Source organism: Chiloscyllium punctatum, chromosome 10 (genome assembly GCF_047496795.1).
Source record: "Chiloscyllium punctatum isolate Juve2018m chromosome 10, sChiPun1.3, whole genome shotgun sequence".
NCBI classification, from domain to species: Eukaryota; Metazoa; Chordata; class Chondrichthyes; order Orectolobiformes; family Hemiscylliidae; genus Chiloscyllium; species Chiloscyllium punctatum.
In genome coordinates, this window is record NC_092748.1 from 83,238,008 (window position 1) to 83,257,405 (window position 19,398).

Here is a 19,398-nt window from a genome sequence, read left to right on the forward strand (position 1 = left end):
TTATTTCAGTTCGCTCAAAAAAGAATAATTTTTGTAGTCAACAAAAAATGAAGTTATTGATGGGAGGACTTGGGGAAGATAATGGATAATTAAATGTGTGTTGTGTTGCTGTTTCTAGCCTTGTGCTAAGCAAGTGCCTAGTGTAAAGAAAAGAATGAGCAACATTCATCAGCAGTACAACTGGTTCCTGTTCTGAACTTTGTTTTATTTTAAACAAATTTGTCACTGGGGCTTTCTACCTCAGGATAATCTATTCTGTTACATCATATTTGAATTCTAACTTTGACCATCTTGGAGTTGGATTTGCACATATCTTTGAATTAAAATGTTATATAATTATCTATTTAATCATGGGACTTAGAAAATTATTATGCACTAAGCCAGATTCTTAAAACATTCTTAAGCAGGTAGCCCAGACCATAACTTTGCAATTTGTTTCGGGAGGTGTACAGTAAAATTACCCTGAGTAAGTTAGTGAGGTTATTACCAGGTTTAAAACAGACAAAAATGTATTCACAAAATTGCATAATGAAACGCGAAGCATAGAATAAAGAACCCTGACAGATCTCCGTCTATCCGTAAGACCATAAGACATAGGAGCGGAAGTAAGGCCATTCGGCCCATCGAGTCTACTCCGCCATTCAATCATGGCTGATGGGCATTTCAACTCCACTTACCTGCATTCTCCCCGTAGCCCTTAATTCCTTGTGACATCAAGAATTTATCAATCTCTGCCTTGAAGACATTTAGCGTCCCGGCCTCCACTGCACTCTGCGGCAATGAATTCCACAGGCCCACCACTCTCTGGCTGAAGAAATGTCTCCACATTTCTGTTCTGAATTTACCCACTCTAATTCTAAGGCTGTGTCCACGGGTCCTAGTCTCCTCGTCTTAACGGAAACCATTTCCTAGCTATCACCCTCTCCAAGCCATGTATTATCTTGTAAGTTTCTATTGGATCTCCCCTAAATCTTCTAAACGCCAACGAATACAATCCCAGGATCCTCAGCCATTCCTTATCTGTTAGACCTTCCATTCCAGGGATCATCCGTGTGAATCTCCGCTGGACACGCTCCAGTGCCAGTATGTCCTTCCTGAGATGTGGGGACCAAAACTGGACACCGTACTCCAAATGGGGCCTAACCAGAGCTTTATAAAGTCTCAGTAGCACAACGGTGCTTTTATATTCCAACCCCCTTGAGATAAGTGACAACATTGCATTCGCTTTCTTAATCACGGACTCAACCTGCATGTTTACCTTTAGAGAATCATCGACTAGCACTCCCAGATCCCTCTGTACTTTAGCTTTATGAATTTTCTCACAGTTTAGAAAGTAATCCATGCTTATATTCTTTTTTCCAAAGTGCAAGACCTCGCATTTGCTCACATTGAATTCCATCAGCCATTTCCTGGACCACTCCTCCAAACTGTCTAGATCCTTCTGCAGCCTCCCCACTTCCTCAGTACTATCTGCCTGTCCACCTAACTTTGTATCATCGGCAAACTTCGCTAGAATGCGCCCAGTCCCTTCATCCAGATCATTAATATATAATGTGAACAGCTGCGGCCCCTACACTGAACCCTGCGGGACACCAAACTAGACTTAAGTATGCTGTTCCAAATATATGCAACAGTCCCAATAAGCAAACCCCCATTAAAGCACAGTACAAAAAAGAGTCAGATGCTTACAGATTTAAGTTAGAAGGGCAGGAGAGAGTTATCACACAGCTCACGATTGAACTCCCAACCAGTCTGGACTGAACTAAACTGCTCAGCTCGAGAGCTGACCACTCCACTTTCATCCTAGAGGTCACATCTAAAACATGACCACCTTTGGCCTGAAGTCTCATCTGTTTGTATATAAACAAAAGGCCTCTCAAAAACCTTTTCATCTCTGTACCAAACCCCTCTGAATGGTTTACTACTCCTCTGAAAAGAATAAAGGACAGAGTATCTTTGAGCCTGAGAACAGCTTTGAGAAAGAAAGGACTAGCTTTGTGACAAAATGAGCAAGATTAATTGACCCCATATTACAGAGGGTGAATGGGTGGTCAGCCCATATTTGGAGAAAATACTGTCCTCCTTGCCATTTTAAAAACTTTTGTTGGCGAATGCTGTCTACACATGTGTGTCCTAAACCAGAAAATCTTACCTCCTCTCCCTCCCCAAGTGGATTCTCCAACCTATCCAAACCTCCCTACCTACTGCCCATTACTTGGGTCCAGGATCCATCAGTAACTTTATTCTGGCCAGCACTTTATGCGACAAAGTTCTGACAGTCTTAAGTCTGCTGTAACTCCAAAAGGTGACCATCTTCCTGTACTAGTGTAGAAGTCTCTCTCATTACTGATGTAGCCTGCCTGTAACATCTTAGGGTTGCAGAGCAAGCGTCTTCTGGTGCAGTTGCCAAGCCATTGAATTTCCAAGAATCTGAACTGCCCACCTCCCCCAAATGTTGCTTCCCCAGAGTGGTGGTAATATGTTGACTGTCGATGCATATACAATGCAGGCTGGAATTGGTAATGGGCCACAAGGTCTCATACGTGCCTTCCAATCTAAAGTGTAGAAGTAGAAGTGGTCAATTCAGCCTATAATCCCATCATTCAGTTTAATTGTCGTCGACTGTGCACATCCATAAGGGTATTGAAAGGGTGTGAAGGATGCAAAGATGTCTATGTACACCAAATACTGAAAGCAAGCATGCAAATGTTTTGAGCAGTTCGGAAAGCAAATAATATGTTAGGTTTCAGACTTTGTAGCAAAAGGATACAGAAGGAAGGAAATCTTAGTACAGCTGTATAGGGCCTTAGTGAGATCACATCTATATTATTGTGTGCAGTTCTTTTCTCCTGCTTAAGAAAAATATACTTGCCATAGAGTGAGTGCAGCAAAAGTTTATCAGACTGATTCATGGAATGACAGATTTGTTATGAGAAGAAGTTTGGTCAACTGGGCCCCTATTCATTGGATTTGGAAAAAAATTGATGGGGATCTAATTGAAATATAAAATTGAGGGTAATGTACAGACTGGATGCAGGTACATTTGATTCTCCTAGCAGTGGTCTCTGAAAGGATGGATCAGTATCTCCGGATATGCAGTAGGCCATCTTGGACTGTGGTGAGGCGAAATGTCTTCTGAGGATGGTGAACCTGTGGAATTCTTGGCAGGCTGTGGAGGCCATGCTTCTTTGTGAAGCACATTCAGAAACCGGTTTTTTAGATCCATAAATGTCAAGGAGTGTGACCGGAGGTGTGTGGTGTTGAGATAGAGGACCAGTCATGATCATTTTGAATGATGAAGCAGCCTCTTTGGGCCAAATGATCTCCTGATACAATTTTCTGTGAGCCTGTTATCTGCATCTTGTCTTAGTTCTATATGGCCACACACTCTTGGCGATCAAAAGTTTATCTATTTATTGAAATTTTCAATGCAGCTAATCTCAGCACCTGTTCAAGAAAGTGTTTCAGGTTTCTGCTACTCCTTGTGCTGAACTCTTTTTGATCAATTTTTTTAAAAAAATTTCTCCATTGTATCCTTTCAATTCCTCTTAATCTTAACACCATAGTTAGATCACTCCTTAATCTTCAAAACTAAGGAAATCCTCCTCCGCCATTTGCAGTCATCACAGCCTTTTAGCTACCTGGTGAACCTGCACTGCAGGCCCTTCAACGCCAATATACTTCCTTTGTAGTGTGATGCCTAGAACTGATGAAAATACTCCAAGTGGAGTTTAAGCAGAGTTTTATGTAGTTAAACAAAAAAAAACAGCAAATGTTGGAGATTAGAGACAAAAACAGAAGTTTCTGAGAAATCTGACAGTGAAGATCTCTGGAGAAAAAGCAGAATTAATGATTTGAGTTTTGAAACGTTTACTGTGCTTTCTCTCCACTGCTGCAAGACTTGCTGAGCTTTTTTCCAGTAATTTCTGTTTTTGCCTCTATGTAGCTAAAATAAATTATGTTGCTAAAATAAATTGTTTTGTGCCTTTCCACCTGATGTTTGTGATTTCTGTACTTGAACTCCTAAATTTCTGTATCCCTTCAGTTCTTGCTGCTTAGAATATATTGAAAGTTGATTACAGGAATGCATTTGTAAATTGGGTGAAGCAAACCAAACACTAACCTAAAGGAATCTTTTGGAGTATTGGTTTATTTGTTGCAAAGCGATTTTTACAATAAGCATAAGGATATGAAATGATATTTCTTGTCGGTTTTTGGTTATTAAACTTTTAAAAATTGGAGGAATGTGATCTTGTTTTTGTTTAATTACACTGCAACCTTTCGGGCTGTTTTAAGGAGAATTTTGCTAATTTAACTGTGCAAACTATTGCTTCTTCAGCCAATTCGGGCTCTGCAGTCTTCTTCACAGCCTATCCAGTACACTGCGGTCTCTTACCCACCACAACTCCTGCCAGTATCACCCACCCAGCAATACACTGTGGTATAGACACTCAATATTCTATTTTCATCTTTCTGATCTGTAGTTTGTAGACATGTATGTCTGTCTTTTCACTATTGCTTGTAATTTTACGTACTTGCTATGTCTTACACTTGATGCTAGAGAGGTTTTTAAAGTTAGTTCCTTTTATATAAGCATTTATTCTTTAAGATGATTAAAGAATTATCTTAATATTATTCCAAGTATTCCTTTAGTTGAAATCCATACTTAAATTCAGGTAGTAAAGCGCCTTCTTGGTAGAGTTCAAGTTGACTTTTTAAAAAGTACCCATTCTAGTCATAGTTGAAAAACCTGTCAGAAGGGACGATATTTTAACCAAAAGATACTGCCCTCAAATTTCATTATGCTTATTTCTTGTATTTAAAAAAGCCTAAAACTAATTTCTTCCAACAGAAGCTGTTGTTAGTTTACTTTGTGTTTACATTTACAATGAAAAATTCAGCAAAGTTGCCGTTGACGTAGTTTCCTGAATTGCTTAATTATAATACACTTAAGCCCATGTAAGCTCACTCAGACTAAGAATTAACTAAAAATATTTTTGGTTGGGTTTAAGGTAAAAGTAGCTTATATTCCTAAGATAAACAAGAAGCATGCAACACATGATTAATGTAAAAGCTATTTGATTTCATAGTTTTGCTTTGTCCCTACCTTTTATCTCAAGTACAAAATGCGAGTTTCTTATGTATAATTGCAATAGAACTGAAGTGAAATCTATTAATTTCAATTATGGGTGTATCCAAGAGTGTCTCCACAACTGGGCACACAACCTGTGATTGCCTGAGTGCAGATCCTTGATCCTTTATTTCATTTTTTTATTTAACTTCAAACATTTGGCAAGTACCCTGAGCATGCACGTTATCTCCATCTCTTTTGTTGATGCTTAAGTGTGAATATTCCTTATTGATTTTGAAGTGTGAATATTAATAATGAAGTGTAAAGTCCAAAGAAATCTATTTTACGGAGTGATTTTTTACACAGATGACTTAAAATGTGACGAGGTATAGGCCATTTGGTCTGTTGAGCCCATCAATACTGGGTCCTGTAAGATATCCTCATTTTTCTTTATGCCAGTGTGTACAGACTGAGGCAACCTTATCTTTCCTCACTTGCCAGCCCAGGAATCAGTCTGGTAAATCTTTGCTGCATTGCCTTAATGGCACGTTTCTCCTCGTTTTGGTAAAAAGACCAAAACTCTGCACAATACTCCAAATGTGCTTTTATCAAGCTCCTGTACAACTACTGTGACACTTCTTGAACCTGTACTCAAACATTTATGTAGTGAAGGCCAAATACCATTTGCATTCTCAACTGCTTACAGTGCCTGCATGCTTGCTTTCAGTGATGAGTGGACAAAGGCATGCCAGTCCCTTTGTACATTTAATATTTTCCAACCTATCATGATTTAGATTATCTGCCATTTTGTTTCTCCTACACATTTTTCCAAGTTTTACTGCATCTGCCATGTATTTTACCATTCTTTCAAATTATCTAAATGGCCCTTTGCATCTTCCCCACCATTCTCACTCTAACCTAGTTTATGTTATCAGCAGATGAGGAAATATTACACTTGATTCCTTCATCTAAATTGTTATGTTGTGAATAGCTTGCAACCAAGCCGTGATTATGTCGATACCCCCATTGGCACTGCCTTCAATTCTGAAAAATACCCATTTATTCCAAACCTGTGTTTCCTGCATGCCAACCAATTCACAGTCAATGCCAGTACCCCAAGGACTTTGAGTTTTGCCAACTAATTTCAAAGTGGCACTTCAAAAACTTACTGATAATCCAAGTTCTCAAAAAGCTCCTTCTGTTTTATAAATGCATGTTGAATTGATGTAATATCGTTAATTTTTTTTATAAGTATCCTGTTATCACATTCTTTATAACAAATGCCAGCATTTTCCCTGTTACGTTAGGCTAACTGGTCTGTGTACATTCTGGTTTACCCACTTCCTCCCCTTTTAAACAGCAGAGTTGCATTACATGCCTCCTCTAATTTGCTGAGGCTGTTCCAGAATTTAAAGAATTTGGAAGGTGACAGCCAATACAACTTCCGTGGCTACCTCCTTGATTATTTTAATTTCTCCAGCGTTATTTATTTACTAATACTAATATCAAAGACAAAGAACAAAGAAAATTTACAGCCCAGGAGCATGCCCTTCGGCCCTCCAAGCCTGAGCTGATCCAAATGTACTGTCTAAACCTGTTGCCCATTTCCTAAATATCTGTATCCCTCTGCTCCCTCCTACTCGTGCATCTGTCCAGACACAATAGACAATAGGTGCAGGAGTAGGCCATTCTGCCCTTGATCATCCTCAATCAGTATCCTGTTCCTGCCTTAGCCGCATAACTCTTGATTCCACTATCCTAAAGAGCTCGATCCAACTCTTTCTTGAAAGTATCCAGAGACTTGGCCTCCACAGCCTTCTGGGGCAAAGGATTCCATACACCCACCACTCTCTGGGTGAAGAAGTTTCTCCTCAACTCTGTTCTAAGTGGCCTACCCCTTATTCTTAAATGAATCTACTGTGTCTACCTCTACTACCTCTTCTGGCAATGCGTTACAGATGCCCACCACCCTCTCTGTGTGAAGTACTTGCCGCGTGTATCCCCCTTAAACTTTCCACCTCTCAACTTGAAAGCCTGACCTCTCATTATTGAATCCTTTATCCTAGGGAAAAAGCTTGTCTCTATCCACCCTGTTTATACCCTTCATGATTTTGTAAACCTCTATCAGGCTCTCCCCCGATCTCCTTTTTTCTAATGAAAACGAACCTAACTTACTCAACCTCTCTTCATAGCTAGCACCTTCCCTACCAAGCAATATCGTTGTAAACCTTCTCTGCACTCTCTCCAAAGCGTCCACATCTGTTTGGTAATGTGGCGACCAAAACTGTACATAGTATTCTAAATGTTGCTGAACCAATGTCTTGTACAATTTCAACATGACTTGCCAGCTCTTATACTGAACACCCCGTCCAATGAAAGCAAACATACCATAGGCCTTGTTGACCACTCTATCCACCTGTGCAGCAACCTTCAGCATACAAAGGACCTGCTCTCCCAGATCTCTCTGCCCATCATCTTTTTCCAAGGCTCTTCTGTTCATTGAATAATTTGCTCTGGAATTAGTCTTGTCTAAATGCATTTACCTCACATTTGTCTGGATTGAAATCCATCTGCCACTTTTCCACCCAACTCTCCAGTCTATTTATATCCTCCTGTATTCTTTGACAGTCCCTTTATGCTTTCTGCTACTCCACCAATCTTCGTGTCATCTGCAAACTTGCTGATCATACCAACAGTGCCCTCTTCCAAATCATTGATGTATATCACAAACAACAGTGGCCCCAACACTGACCCCTGCGGAAGACCACTGGTCACCTTTCTCCATTTCGAGAAACTCCCTTCAACTACTACTCTCTTGTCTCCTGTTGCTCAGCCAGTTCTTTATCCACCTAGCTAGAATACCCTGCACACCATGTGACTTCACTTTCTCCATTAGTCTACCATGGGGAACCTTAAAAAACACCTTACTAAAGTCCATGCATATGACATCAACAGCCTGTCCTTCATCTATCAACTTGGTCACTTCCTCGAAGAACCTCCTATTAAGTTGGTACGGCATGATTTCCCCCCCCCCCCCAACAAAACCATGTTGCCTATCACTGATAAGCTCATTCTTTTCTAAATATAAATAGATCCTATCCCTCTTCAGCAACTTCTCCACCACCAACGTCAGGCTCACTGGCCTGTAGTTACCTGGAATATCCCGACTACACATCCTGTACAGGGGAACAACATGAGCAACCTTCCAATCCTCTGGCACGTCACCTGTATTTAAGGATGTTACAAAGATATCTGTCAGGGCCCCAGCTATTTCCCCTCTCACCTCCCTCAGCAACCTGGGATAGGTCCCATTTGGTCCTGGGGATTTGTCCAACTTAATAACCTCTAGCCTACCCAACACATCTTCCCTACTTATGTCAATGTGATCCATACTAATCAAACTTCTATCTCTAATCTCAACATTCATCATGTTCTTCTCCTTAGTGATCACTGCAAAGTAATCATTCAGAATCTCACCCATTCCGTCAGGTTCAACACACAGCCTTTCTTCATTGTCCTTTAGTGGACCAATCCTTTCTGTAGTTACCCACTTGCTTCTTATGTAAGAATAAAGAGCTTTGGGATTCTGCTTAATTGGGCTCGCTAAAGCTATTTCATGACCCCTTTTAGCCTGCTTGATTCCTTGTTTAAGACTTGTCCTACTCTTCTGATATTCCTCCGGGGCCCGTTCTATTCGTAGCTGCCTAGACCTTATGTATGCTCCCCTTTTCCTCTTGGCTTGTCTGACAATTTCTCCTGTCATCCACGGTTCACTAATCTTGCCCTTCCTGTCCTTTGCTTTCAATGGGACATGCCTATCCTGCACTACCGTTAATCTATCCTTGAAAGCCTCCCACATATCAAATGTGGACTTCCCTTCAAATAGCTATGTCCAATCCACATTTCCCATCTCCTGCCTAATTTTGATAAAATTGGCCTTGGCCCACTTTAGTACTCTTCCCTTAGGACCACTCTCATCTTTATCTACGAGTATTCTAAAACTTACAGAATTGTGGTCACTGTGTTCCCAAAGAATTCCCCCACTGCAACTTCTACCACCTGTCCTGGCTCGTTCCCCAATACCAAGTCCAATGTGGACTCTTCCCTTGTCGGACTATTGACATACTGCTCTAGAAAACTCTCCTGGACGTTTTTTTTACAAATTCTATCCCATCCAGACCTCTCTGACGCTAAGTGTATCCCAGTCAATGTTGGGAAAATTAAAATCTCCCATCACCACTCCCCTATTGCCTCTACATCTTTCTGTGATCTGTTTACCTATTTGTTCTTCTACCTCACGCTCACTGTTGGGAGGCCAGTGATACAGACACAACAATGTAACTGCACCCTTCTTATTTCTCAGCTCCACCCATAATGCCTCACTACCCAAGACCTCCATCATGTCCTCCTTTAGCACAGCTGTGATATCGTCCCTGACAATGCAACCCCACCTCCCCTTTTACTTCCCTCCTTGTCATGTCTGAAGCACCTATATCCTGGAATATTTAGTTGCCAATCATTTCCTTCCTTCAATCAAGTCTCTGTAATTGCAATAACGTCATACTCCCAGGCACCAATCCAAGTCCTAAGTTCATCTGCCTTACGCACTATACTCCTTGCATTAAAGTAGATGCATTTCAGGCTGCCAGTTCTTTTGTGTTCTTCTGCTCTCTGCCTACTCCGTCCTTTTATTCATGCTATCTTCATGATTCTTACAGTTTTCACCTCGCTGTCTACTTATTTTCTCTGAACTTCTCCAACAGCAGTAGCAAAAACTCACCCGAGGGCATTGGTTCTAGTCTGGTTCAGATGTAGACCATCCATTTTGTAATAGTCCCACCTTCCACAGAACTGGTCCCAATGTCCAATAAATCTGAACCCCTCCCTCCTATGCCATCCCTCAAGCCACGTGCTCATCCTGCCTATTTTTTGATTTCTACACTGGCTAGTATGTGGCATGGTAGTAATCCCGAGATCACTACCTTTTGAAGTCCTCCTCTTTAACTTCTCTCCTAGCTCCCTGAGCATCTGAGGCTGAGGGGTGACCTTATAGAGGCTTACAAAATTATGGGGGCATGGATAAATAGACAAAGTCTTTTCCTTGGGGTCGGGGAGTCCAGAACTAGAGGGCATAGGTTTAGGGTGAGAGGGGAAAAATATAAAAGAGACCTAAGGGGCAACTTTTTCACGCAGAGGGTGGTACGTGTATGGAATGAGCTGCCAGAGGATGTGGTGGAGGCTGGGACAATTGCAACATTTAAAAGGCATCTGGATGGGTATGTGAACAGGAAGGATTTGGAGGGATATGGACCAGGTGCTGGCAGGTGAGACTAGATTGGGTTGGGATATCTGGTCAGGATGGACGGGTTGGACCGAAGGTCTGTTTCCATGCTGTACATCCCTATGACTCTATGACTTCATCCCGTTTTTTACTTGTATCGTTGGTGCCTATATGTACCAAGATAACTGGCAGTTCACCCTTCCCTTATAGAATGCTCTGTAGCCGATTGGTGACATTCCTGACCCAAGCACCTGGGAGGCAACATACCATCCGGGAGTCCTGTTTGTGGCCACAGAACCGCCTGTCTCCTCCCCTTACAAAAGAATCCCCTATGACTGTGGCCCTAATATCCTTTTGATTCCTTCTTCCCAATGGTCCTTGCTTCCTGAGTACTTCTGGGAAGTTTTTTTTGTCTTTTATGAAGTTAGAACAAAATTACTTGGTTAATTGCCCTGCTATTTCCTTGTTCTCCATTATCATCGAATGGAAACAGTGTGGAAACAGGCCATTTGGCGCAACAAGTCCACACCGACTCTCCACAGAGAAACCCAACCAAAACTATTCCCCTTCTCTATGACTACTTTTGCCCTGACGAATGCACCTAACCTACACGTCCCTGAATGCTATGGGCAATTTAGCATGGCCAATTCACCTAACCTGCTCATCTTTAGACTGAGAGAGGAAATTGGAACACCCAAAGGAAACCCACGCTGACACTGGGAGAATGTGCAAACTCAACACAGTCGCTGGAATCGAAACGGGTGCCTGGCTCTGTGAGGCAGTAGTGCTAACCACTGAGCCACCATGCTGTCAGTTCTCAAAATTAAGACTGTTAGGGGCCTACATTTGTTTTCACTTTAAAACTTCTTGCAAGGTCATAAAAGCAGACTGGAAGTTTGTTTTCCTGCTGTACTTTTTGCTTCTTAATCAACTTCATGGTCTTGCTGTGCTACGTTCTGAACTGCAACCAGTTCAGTCTTGCTTTTTTCCTTCTTGCAACTTTGTGATGCCTCTTTGGGTCGAACACTGTCCATAATTTATTTTGAACTGTAATATAAACGTAGCATTAAAAAAATTGCATTATGGATAAAGTGCAGTCAGTATATTTGGCAGAAAAAGGCCTGTGTAAATTTCTACGCTATATGGGGTATGTTGAAATCTATCTCAAGTCAGTGCCATAAAACTCATCTTCCTTCATATATATTGATATGTTCCTCACCCACAATTTCTAATATGACTGAGAGATCTAGACTAATGGGCCAGAGATATTAATTTAGATTATTTGATGGCAACTTGGGAATTTTTCATTCAGTATGTTTGAATAACTTGGAATTATTTCAAAAAAATTGCTTACACCAGTAGCGGTGATCATTTGACTAATGAATTATTTAAAAAAAAATCTGATTCATTAAGGTCCCTTTTAGGGAAGGAAAATCTGACATATTTTCTCAGTTTAGGACCTAGACATCTCAGACCCACAGCAATATGGGCAAATGTTAACTGCTCTTTGAAATGGCCTAGCAAACAGCTCAGTTGAGAAGAAGGTGGCTCTCAACCCCCAGTGTCTCAAAGGCAAGTAAAAATGGGTAATATATGCTGGCTTTGCCAGTGGTACCAATTTTCTCTGAATGATTTGGGAAATCACCACCTCTCTCTCTCAATCTTAGTTGCTTTTTAATACAAAGAGGTGTTTTTTTTAGTATTAAATTGGACCTTTATTCAGAAAGGCTTAATAAGCATCAGCATGCCATTGGTTTTGTAGAATAAGAGGAACTGTGCCAATTCCTCATTCAGTTCTAGTTTAATTATAACTTTTTTAAAATTTTTTTTCATGCAGCAAGAAAGTCTTGGAGCACAGTTTAGCCAGATGAGCCTTGGCCGTCAGCCATCTGCTGAAGCTCCAGATAGCCACACTGCCATATTCCCATCATCTGTCATGCTTCAGCCACAACAACAGCCTGGATTTATTATGGCATCTCCAGGACAGCCACTTCCTACATCTAACTATTCTGCCTCTGGTCCATCAGTTAATCAACAGGTGCTTCAACAGCAGGGATATGTGCAGCAGCCTATGCAGCAGGTAAAAACAAGACGCAGCATGCCATTTTTCTGCTATCCTCCTTCACTTAATTAGTTTTAAAAAATCTTTAACTATCTACAAGTTTGTTGTGGTCTTTTCAAGAATCTTTTCCAGCTGCCACTGCAAATCTTTCCACCCAATTTTTCGTGCAACTAGTGTTTGATAAGTAGCTTCCAACGCTTTCTTTGTTAATTCTCTCATCTTCTGTTTCAGCTCAATTTCTGCTATGAATCCATTAGTTAATTACATCCAGATTGAACTTGAGGACCTCTGAAGGCACAAGTGACTTTTTTTTTAAAAGGATGGATCTTTTCATTTTGCATTTACTCCGACATCCCAGCTCTCACGCACAAAGCAACCCCACTGTCCCATGGCCGAACACTTTAACTGCCCCTCCCACTTCCCCCAAGGACATGCAGGTCTTGGGCCGTCTCCTTCGCCAAACTCTTGCCAGCTGCCGCCTGGAGGAAGAACACCTCATTTTACACCTTGGGAACCTCCAACCACACTGGATCAATGTAGAATTCACCAGTTACCTCATTTCCTCACCTTTTCCCCCACATCCCCCCCACCTTATCCCAGGTCCAACCTTCCTACTCAGCACCACCCTCCTTGGCCTGTCCTTCCTGTCCATTTTCCTTCTCACCTATCACATCCAGGTGGCACAGTGGTTAGCACTGCTGCCTCACAGCACCAGAGAACTGGGTTCAATTCCCACCTCAGGCGACTGACTATGCGGAGTTTGCACATTCTCCCCGTGTCTGCATGGGTTTCCTCCAGGTGCTCCGGTTTCCTAGCACAGTCCAAAAATGTGCAGATTAGGTGAATTGGCCAAGCTAAATTGCCTGTAGTATTAGGTGAAGGGGTAAATGTAGGAGAATGGGTCTGGCTGGGTTGCGCTTCAGCGGGTCGGTGTGGACTTGTTGGGTCGAAGGGCCTGTTTCCACACTGTAGCTAAGCAAATCGAGCCCACTCTCCTCTCCAAATTATAGCTTTCATAGTATTAAATTAAACCTTATTCAGAAAGGCTTAATGAGCATCAGCATGCCATTGGTTTTTCATCTACCTATCATCCTCTCAGCTACCCTGCGCCCCCCCCCCCCCGCCCAATTTATCTCTCAGCCTCCTTAGCCCACAAGCCTCATTCCTGATGAAGGGCTTATGCCTGAAACATCGATTCTCCTGCTCCTAGGATGCTGCCTGACAGGCTGTGCTTTTCCAGCACCGCACACTCTATTCTGATCCCCAGCATCTGCAGTCCTCACTTTCTCCTTGCTCAAATAAATACATAGCTAATAGTGTAAAGGAAAGCTTGCATGCAGTGACTTTGTTTTTAATGACACTTGTTTATATTCTTCTTGTGAAGGACAAATTTTATGTTCTAGTTAAGGTGAATTACTGTCAGAGGATGGAACTAAGTTGCCATTAAACACTATTCAGTGAATTGCCGCAGGAATACATGGAGGGTAAAGTTTTTACATTACCTTGGCAATGTTTCTCCGTATCAGGTTATGATGTGCCCGTAACGCATGTATGTCAGATACACTGTCTTTGATTCCTAATTTGATGTTGGATTCTGTGCAGTTCTTTGCAGCATCCTTGTTTGCCCCAGGTCTAAAGTTTAGATTATGCAAAATGATGTTCAGTTTGAATATGGTCAGGTATCAGAAGAAAGGCTGGAAAGGTTGGAACTTTCAAGGATGTTGTTACTTAGATCTATTACAATCTAATGCTGTACGTCTCTATGACTCTAAGTATCTCTTGAGAATGGACTTTGTCAGGCGAAGTTCCTTTGTGTGCATTGTTTATTATTCACTTTATTAGGATTAGGCTAGTAAAATTCTCTACTTAATTGGGTTTAAACTATATCAGAAATCAGTTATTAGAGGCAGCATAAACCTTAAGCATATAGAGCCAGGCAGTGGTAGCATGCTGACTCAGAGGTCAATAGATCCAAAGCTACACTTGGCTATTTAGGGAGTTGTGGGGTTTTTGTAGTGCAGTGACAGTGTCACTATTTATGGGCCAGGGGGTTCAGATTCAAGTTCCACTTGGCCTGGAGATAAAAAAATCACACAACACCAGGTTACAGTCCAACAGGTTTATTTGAAAGTATAACAATTTATGCAATGTATCAGACAAACTTAGATGGCTATTTAGTCTTTAATCACTTCGAATGAGGATGCAGTGATTGACATGTAAATCCCAGAATTTCTTTTAAGTCACTGCCCTGAGATAACTTTAGGTTTAATTTGTATCTGATTAAAGATGACATCTCCACTCAGACAACTCATTAAAAGTGTGAGGTTACAATCTATCTGTATCCCAACCTGGAGTCAGACTGGTTTTATTTCCAAAGTAGGAATCTATCAAATGTCACATTGACAGACTGCTGACAGATTGTGCTTTTGGAGTAAAATAGAATGCATATGCAAATACAAATTCATCTCTCAGACTTGTGTGTGTGAGGAAGAGAAGGAGAAGGGTGAGTGTGTGTGATAGAATATATGCCTGTGAGAGCATGAGAGTGGGTCTGTGTGAGTGTGTATGTCTATGTGGTGGAGTCACACATAGTGTGACATGAATCCAAGATCCCGGTTGAGGCTGTCATCATGGGTACCGAACTTTTCCATCAGCCTCTGCTTGGCAACCCTATGTTGTTGTGTATCCTGAAGTCTGCCTTGGAGAACATTCACCTGAAGATAGCGGTCAAGGACATTGGGAGGGAACATCCCTGCCTGCTAATCGCTGTGCGGTGTCACTTATCCATTGTCATAGCGTCTGCATGGTTTTGTTAATCTATCATGCCTTGGGGCACCCTTGCCTCTAGCTGATGAGTGTTCCAACGTTGGCAGAGTCCATGAATAGCTGCCACGCATGTGCCGAAGTATAATTGTAGTATCCATCTCAGACACATCTTGCAGTGGTTGTTATGATAGGGTTGTATTGTGTTGTGGTCAATGTTGTCCTGAAGGCTGGGTAGTTTGCTGTGAACAATATTTAAGTTTTGGTGGTTGTTTTAAAGGCTAGAAGTGGAACGTTAGAGAAGGTCTTGGCGAGGTGCTCATCCTTGTCAATAATGTGTTACTAACTGCAAAGAACTTGGTGTAGTCTCCACTCCCATGTAGTACTGGACAATGATGAATATCCTAATGGTCATATCCCATGTCCATCTCCTGAGGAGGTCATTGCAGTTTCTAGCTGTGGCACATTGGTATTGGCGATTGATGAGTTGAGCATTATAAGCTGTTATGAGGGTGTCGTGCAGGACTACGGATCATGAACCCACTCAAGTCAATACAATACTGACTATGCTGAGAGACCTATCCGTCATATCCTCGTAAACTGCTCAATCATCTCTTCTATCAACTCTACAGCAGGTGCCGTAACCTTGAAATTGAGATGGAGTCCACATTCTCCGCTTTCGCTTAAGATACAGCAGTACAGTTACAAGACACTGCCAAGCAGACGCGGCGACATAACTATACCCCTACGTGCACATTAAGTGCAAGACAGACTGAAGATGCTGAAAGATGCCCTCATAAGAGCAGGATACAATGCTCAATTCATTGATCGCCAGTTCCGACACGTCACAGCGAAAACCATAATGACCTCAGGAGACAGGTACACGATACGATCAGTAGGGTACCCTTCATCATCTGGTACTTCTCGGGTGCGGAGAAACTATGCCATGTTCTTTGCAGCCTGCAACACGTTATCGATAAGGATGAGCACCTCTCCACAATCTTTCCTATGGCTCCACTCCTCCCCTTTAAACAACTGCCAAACCTTAAACAGACTGTTGGCAGCAATTCATTGACCACAACACCATACAACCCTGTCATGGCAGCAACTGCAAGACATGTCAGTCTATCAACATGGATGCTACCATTACATGTGGGAACACCACCCGCCATGTGTGTGGCAGGTACTAGTGACTCGGCCAACGTTGTCGATGTCATACACTGCAGCTGAGGATGACCCGAGGCATAGTGTATTGGCAAAATCATGCAGATGCTACGACAATGGATAAATGGACAACCATCACCAAAACACTTCAGTGATCAAGGATATTCAGACTCTGATCTTCGTGCAAATGTTGTCCAAGGCGGATACGCAACAACAACATGTCGCCTAGCAGAAGCTGACAGCCAAGTTCAGTACCCATGAGGACGGTCTCAACCGGGACCTTGGGTTCATGTCACACTACTGGTGACCCCACCACACTAGCATGCATGTTCACATAAGTTAATGGGGTGTATACTGTATTTACATTCTATTTTGTTCAAGAAGCACATAATCTGTGGACAGGCAATCCATTTTTTAGATTCCTACTTTGGAAATAAATCCAGTCTGGTTCTAGATTGGGACACAGACAGATTCTAATCTCGCACCTTTTAATGCACTGTCTGAGTTGAGATGTCACTTTTTTTTAAGATATTGATGAAACCTTAAGTTATCTCAGGGCAGTGACTTCACAGAAATTTTGGGATTTACATATGAATCAATCGAAACCTACATCTTCATTCCAAGTGATAAAGAGTTAAAAGCCATTTGGGTTTATCTTAATACATCACATCTCTTGTATGACACTTAGAATTTAGAACATTGATCTTTTACTTATATGTTTTCTGCCCAACTTGCTATCTGACAAAGGAGCAGCCCTCTGAAAGCTTGTACTTTGAAATAAACCTGTCGAACTATAACCTGATATGGTGTGATTTTTGTCCACCCCAATACAGCACCAGCACCTCCACATCAGATGTCCAAACAGATGGATTAAAAATGATTTTTTAAAACTTGTTGATTGGACTGATAATTGTCAAACATTTCTATTACGTACCATTTGCTATACAATTGCTGCCCATGTCTTTGCAAATGTCACAACTTCTGTCTGATGCTCATACATAATCGGTTGATGTCCCCAGCCAATGAAAATATGACCCGTTGGTTGTATTGTGTTGTGGTCAATGTTGACTATATGACTAAGTCGATACGACTAATGTTGTCAATATGACTAAGTGTGGCATTATTCTCACCAATACTTCTGGTAAACATACTGACATATCACAGATGTAACTGATTTTTAAGAAAACATGACTGTAGACTTCACACTCCTGATCAGCGTTTATATAATGATAGGCTAAGGTGGAACACTTGAGCATTTCTGGTTGCTTCCCTATAGGAAGAGTGTGGTTGCATTCGAGAGGATTTGGAGGAGATTCACCAGGATGTTGCATGGGCTGGAGCAATTCAGCTATGAAGAGAGACCAGATAGACTGGTGGTGTTTTCCTTAGAGCAGAGAAGGCTGAGGAGGACCTGATTGAGGTATACAGAAGTATGAGAAGCATAGATGAGAAACTTTTCTCCCTTTGTAGAGGGACCATTAACATGAGGACTCAGTTTTAAGGTAAGGAGCAGGAGGTTCAAAGGGATTTGAGGAAATGTATTTTTCACCTAGCCAATTGAGAATTTGCTCTGCTGAAAAGAGTGGTCAAGGTAGTATCCTCAAACCAAAAAAAAACTAAGTATTTAGATGAACAGTTGAAATGCCCTAGCACAAAAAGAATTCACAGTATTCATGTGCTGGAAGTTGGGATTAAAAACATGATGGCTGGGGATGTGGTAGGCCAAAGAGTCTTTATCCATACTGTGTAAATTCTGAGGCTCCCAATTTATTATAAATGTTATTGGACCCAAGGTGCTCTGATTTTTCAGTTGCTGATTGGTTTCATCACTGAAGTTAATAGTGCAAAGAGTTTACCAAAAAATTAAGTTCTAGGTTTTTAGAAATTTTCTGATGTGACACTTGACACCATGATCAATGCTATAAAAAGTTTGTATTCAAATCTCTGAATATTAGCTATTAGTTTGGGTGTGCCATTTGATTAGCACTTATGGAAATTTGTAGTCATGTTTTAGAGTCTTCAAGCTATTGGGAAATACATATTAAACAAAGAAAATTTACGGCCCATGAACAGGTCCTTCGGCTCTCCAAGCCTGAGCTGATCCAAATGTACTGTCTAAACCTGTTGGTCAATTCCTAAGTATTTGTATCTCTCTGCTCCCCACCTACTTATCCATCTGTCCAGACACATCTTAAATGAATCTACCGTGCCAGCCTCTACCACCTCTGCTGGCAACGCGTTCCAGATACCCTCTGTGTAAAGTACTTTCCGTGTGTATCCCCCTTAAACTTTCCACCTCTCAACTTGAAGGCATGACCTCTGGCTATTGACTCCTTCACTCTGGGGGGGGGAAAAGCTTGTCTCTATCCATCCTGTCAAAACCTTTCAAGATTTTGTAAACCTCAATCAGGTCCTCCCTCAATCTCCTTTATTCTAATGAAAATAAACCTAACCTACTCAACCTCTCTTCATAGCTAGCACCTTCCATACCAGGCAAGATCCTTGTAAACCTCTGCACCCTCTCCAAAGCATCCACATCCTTTTGATAATGTGGCGACCAGAATTGTACACCGTATTCTAAATGTTGCTGAACCAGCTCTGATACTGAACACCCCGTCCAATGAAGGCAAGCATCCTATATGCCTTCGTGACCATTTTAACACCTGTGCAGCAACCTTCAGGGTACAATGGACCTGCAGTCCCAGATCTCTTTGCCCATCAATTTTTCCCAAGCTTCTTCCGTTCATTCTATAATTTGCTCTAGAATTAGATTTGCCTAAATGCATTTACCTCACATTTGTCTGGATTGAAATCCATCTGCCACTTTTCCACCCAACTCTCCAGTCTATTTATATCCTCCTGTATTCTTTGACAGTCCCTTTATGCTTTCTGCTACTCCACCAATCTTCGTGTCATCTGCAAACTTGCTGATCATACCAACAGTGCCCTCTTCCAAATCATTGATGTATATCACAAACAACAGTGGCCCCAACACTGACCCCTGCGGAAGACCACTGGTCACCTTTCTCCATTTCGAGAAACTCCCTTCAACTACTA

General features: G+C 41.7%; 1 protein-coding gene across 13 annotated transcripts in view; it reads left to right on the top strand.

Annotated features, from left to right (window-relative positions):
* The window catches only part of LOC140482350 (R3H domain-containing protein 1-like), a 168,992-nt gene that overhangs the window by 76,869 nt on the left and 72,725 nt on the right, over positions 1 to 19,398 (top strand). For 10 of the 13 annotated variants that reach the window (XM_072579677.1, XM_072579680.1, XM_072579690.1 and 7 more), the window contains 2 exons: positions 4,340 to 4,441; positions 12,190 to 12,432. In XM_072579677.1, coding sequence (XP_072435778.1) covers positions 4,340 to 4,441; positions 12,190 to 12,432 — 345 coding nt within the window. The remainder of the gene's footprint in view (positions 1 to 4,339; positions 4,442 to 12,189; positions 12,433 to 19,398) is intronic. The other 3 variants (XM_072579683.1, XM_072579685.1, XM_072579687.1) reach the window with 1 other exon arrangement.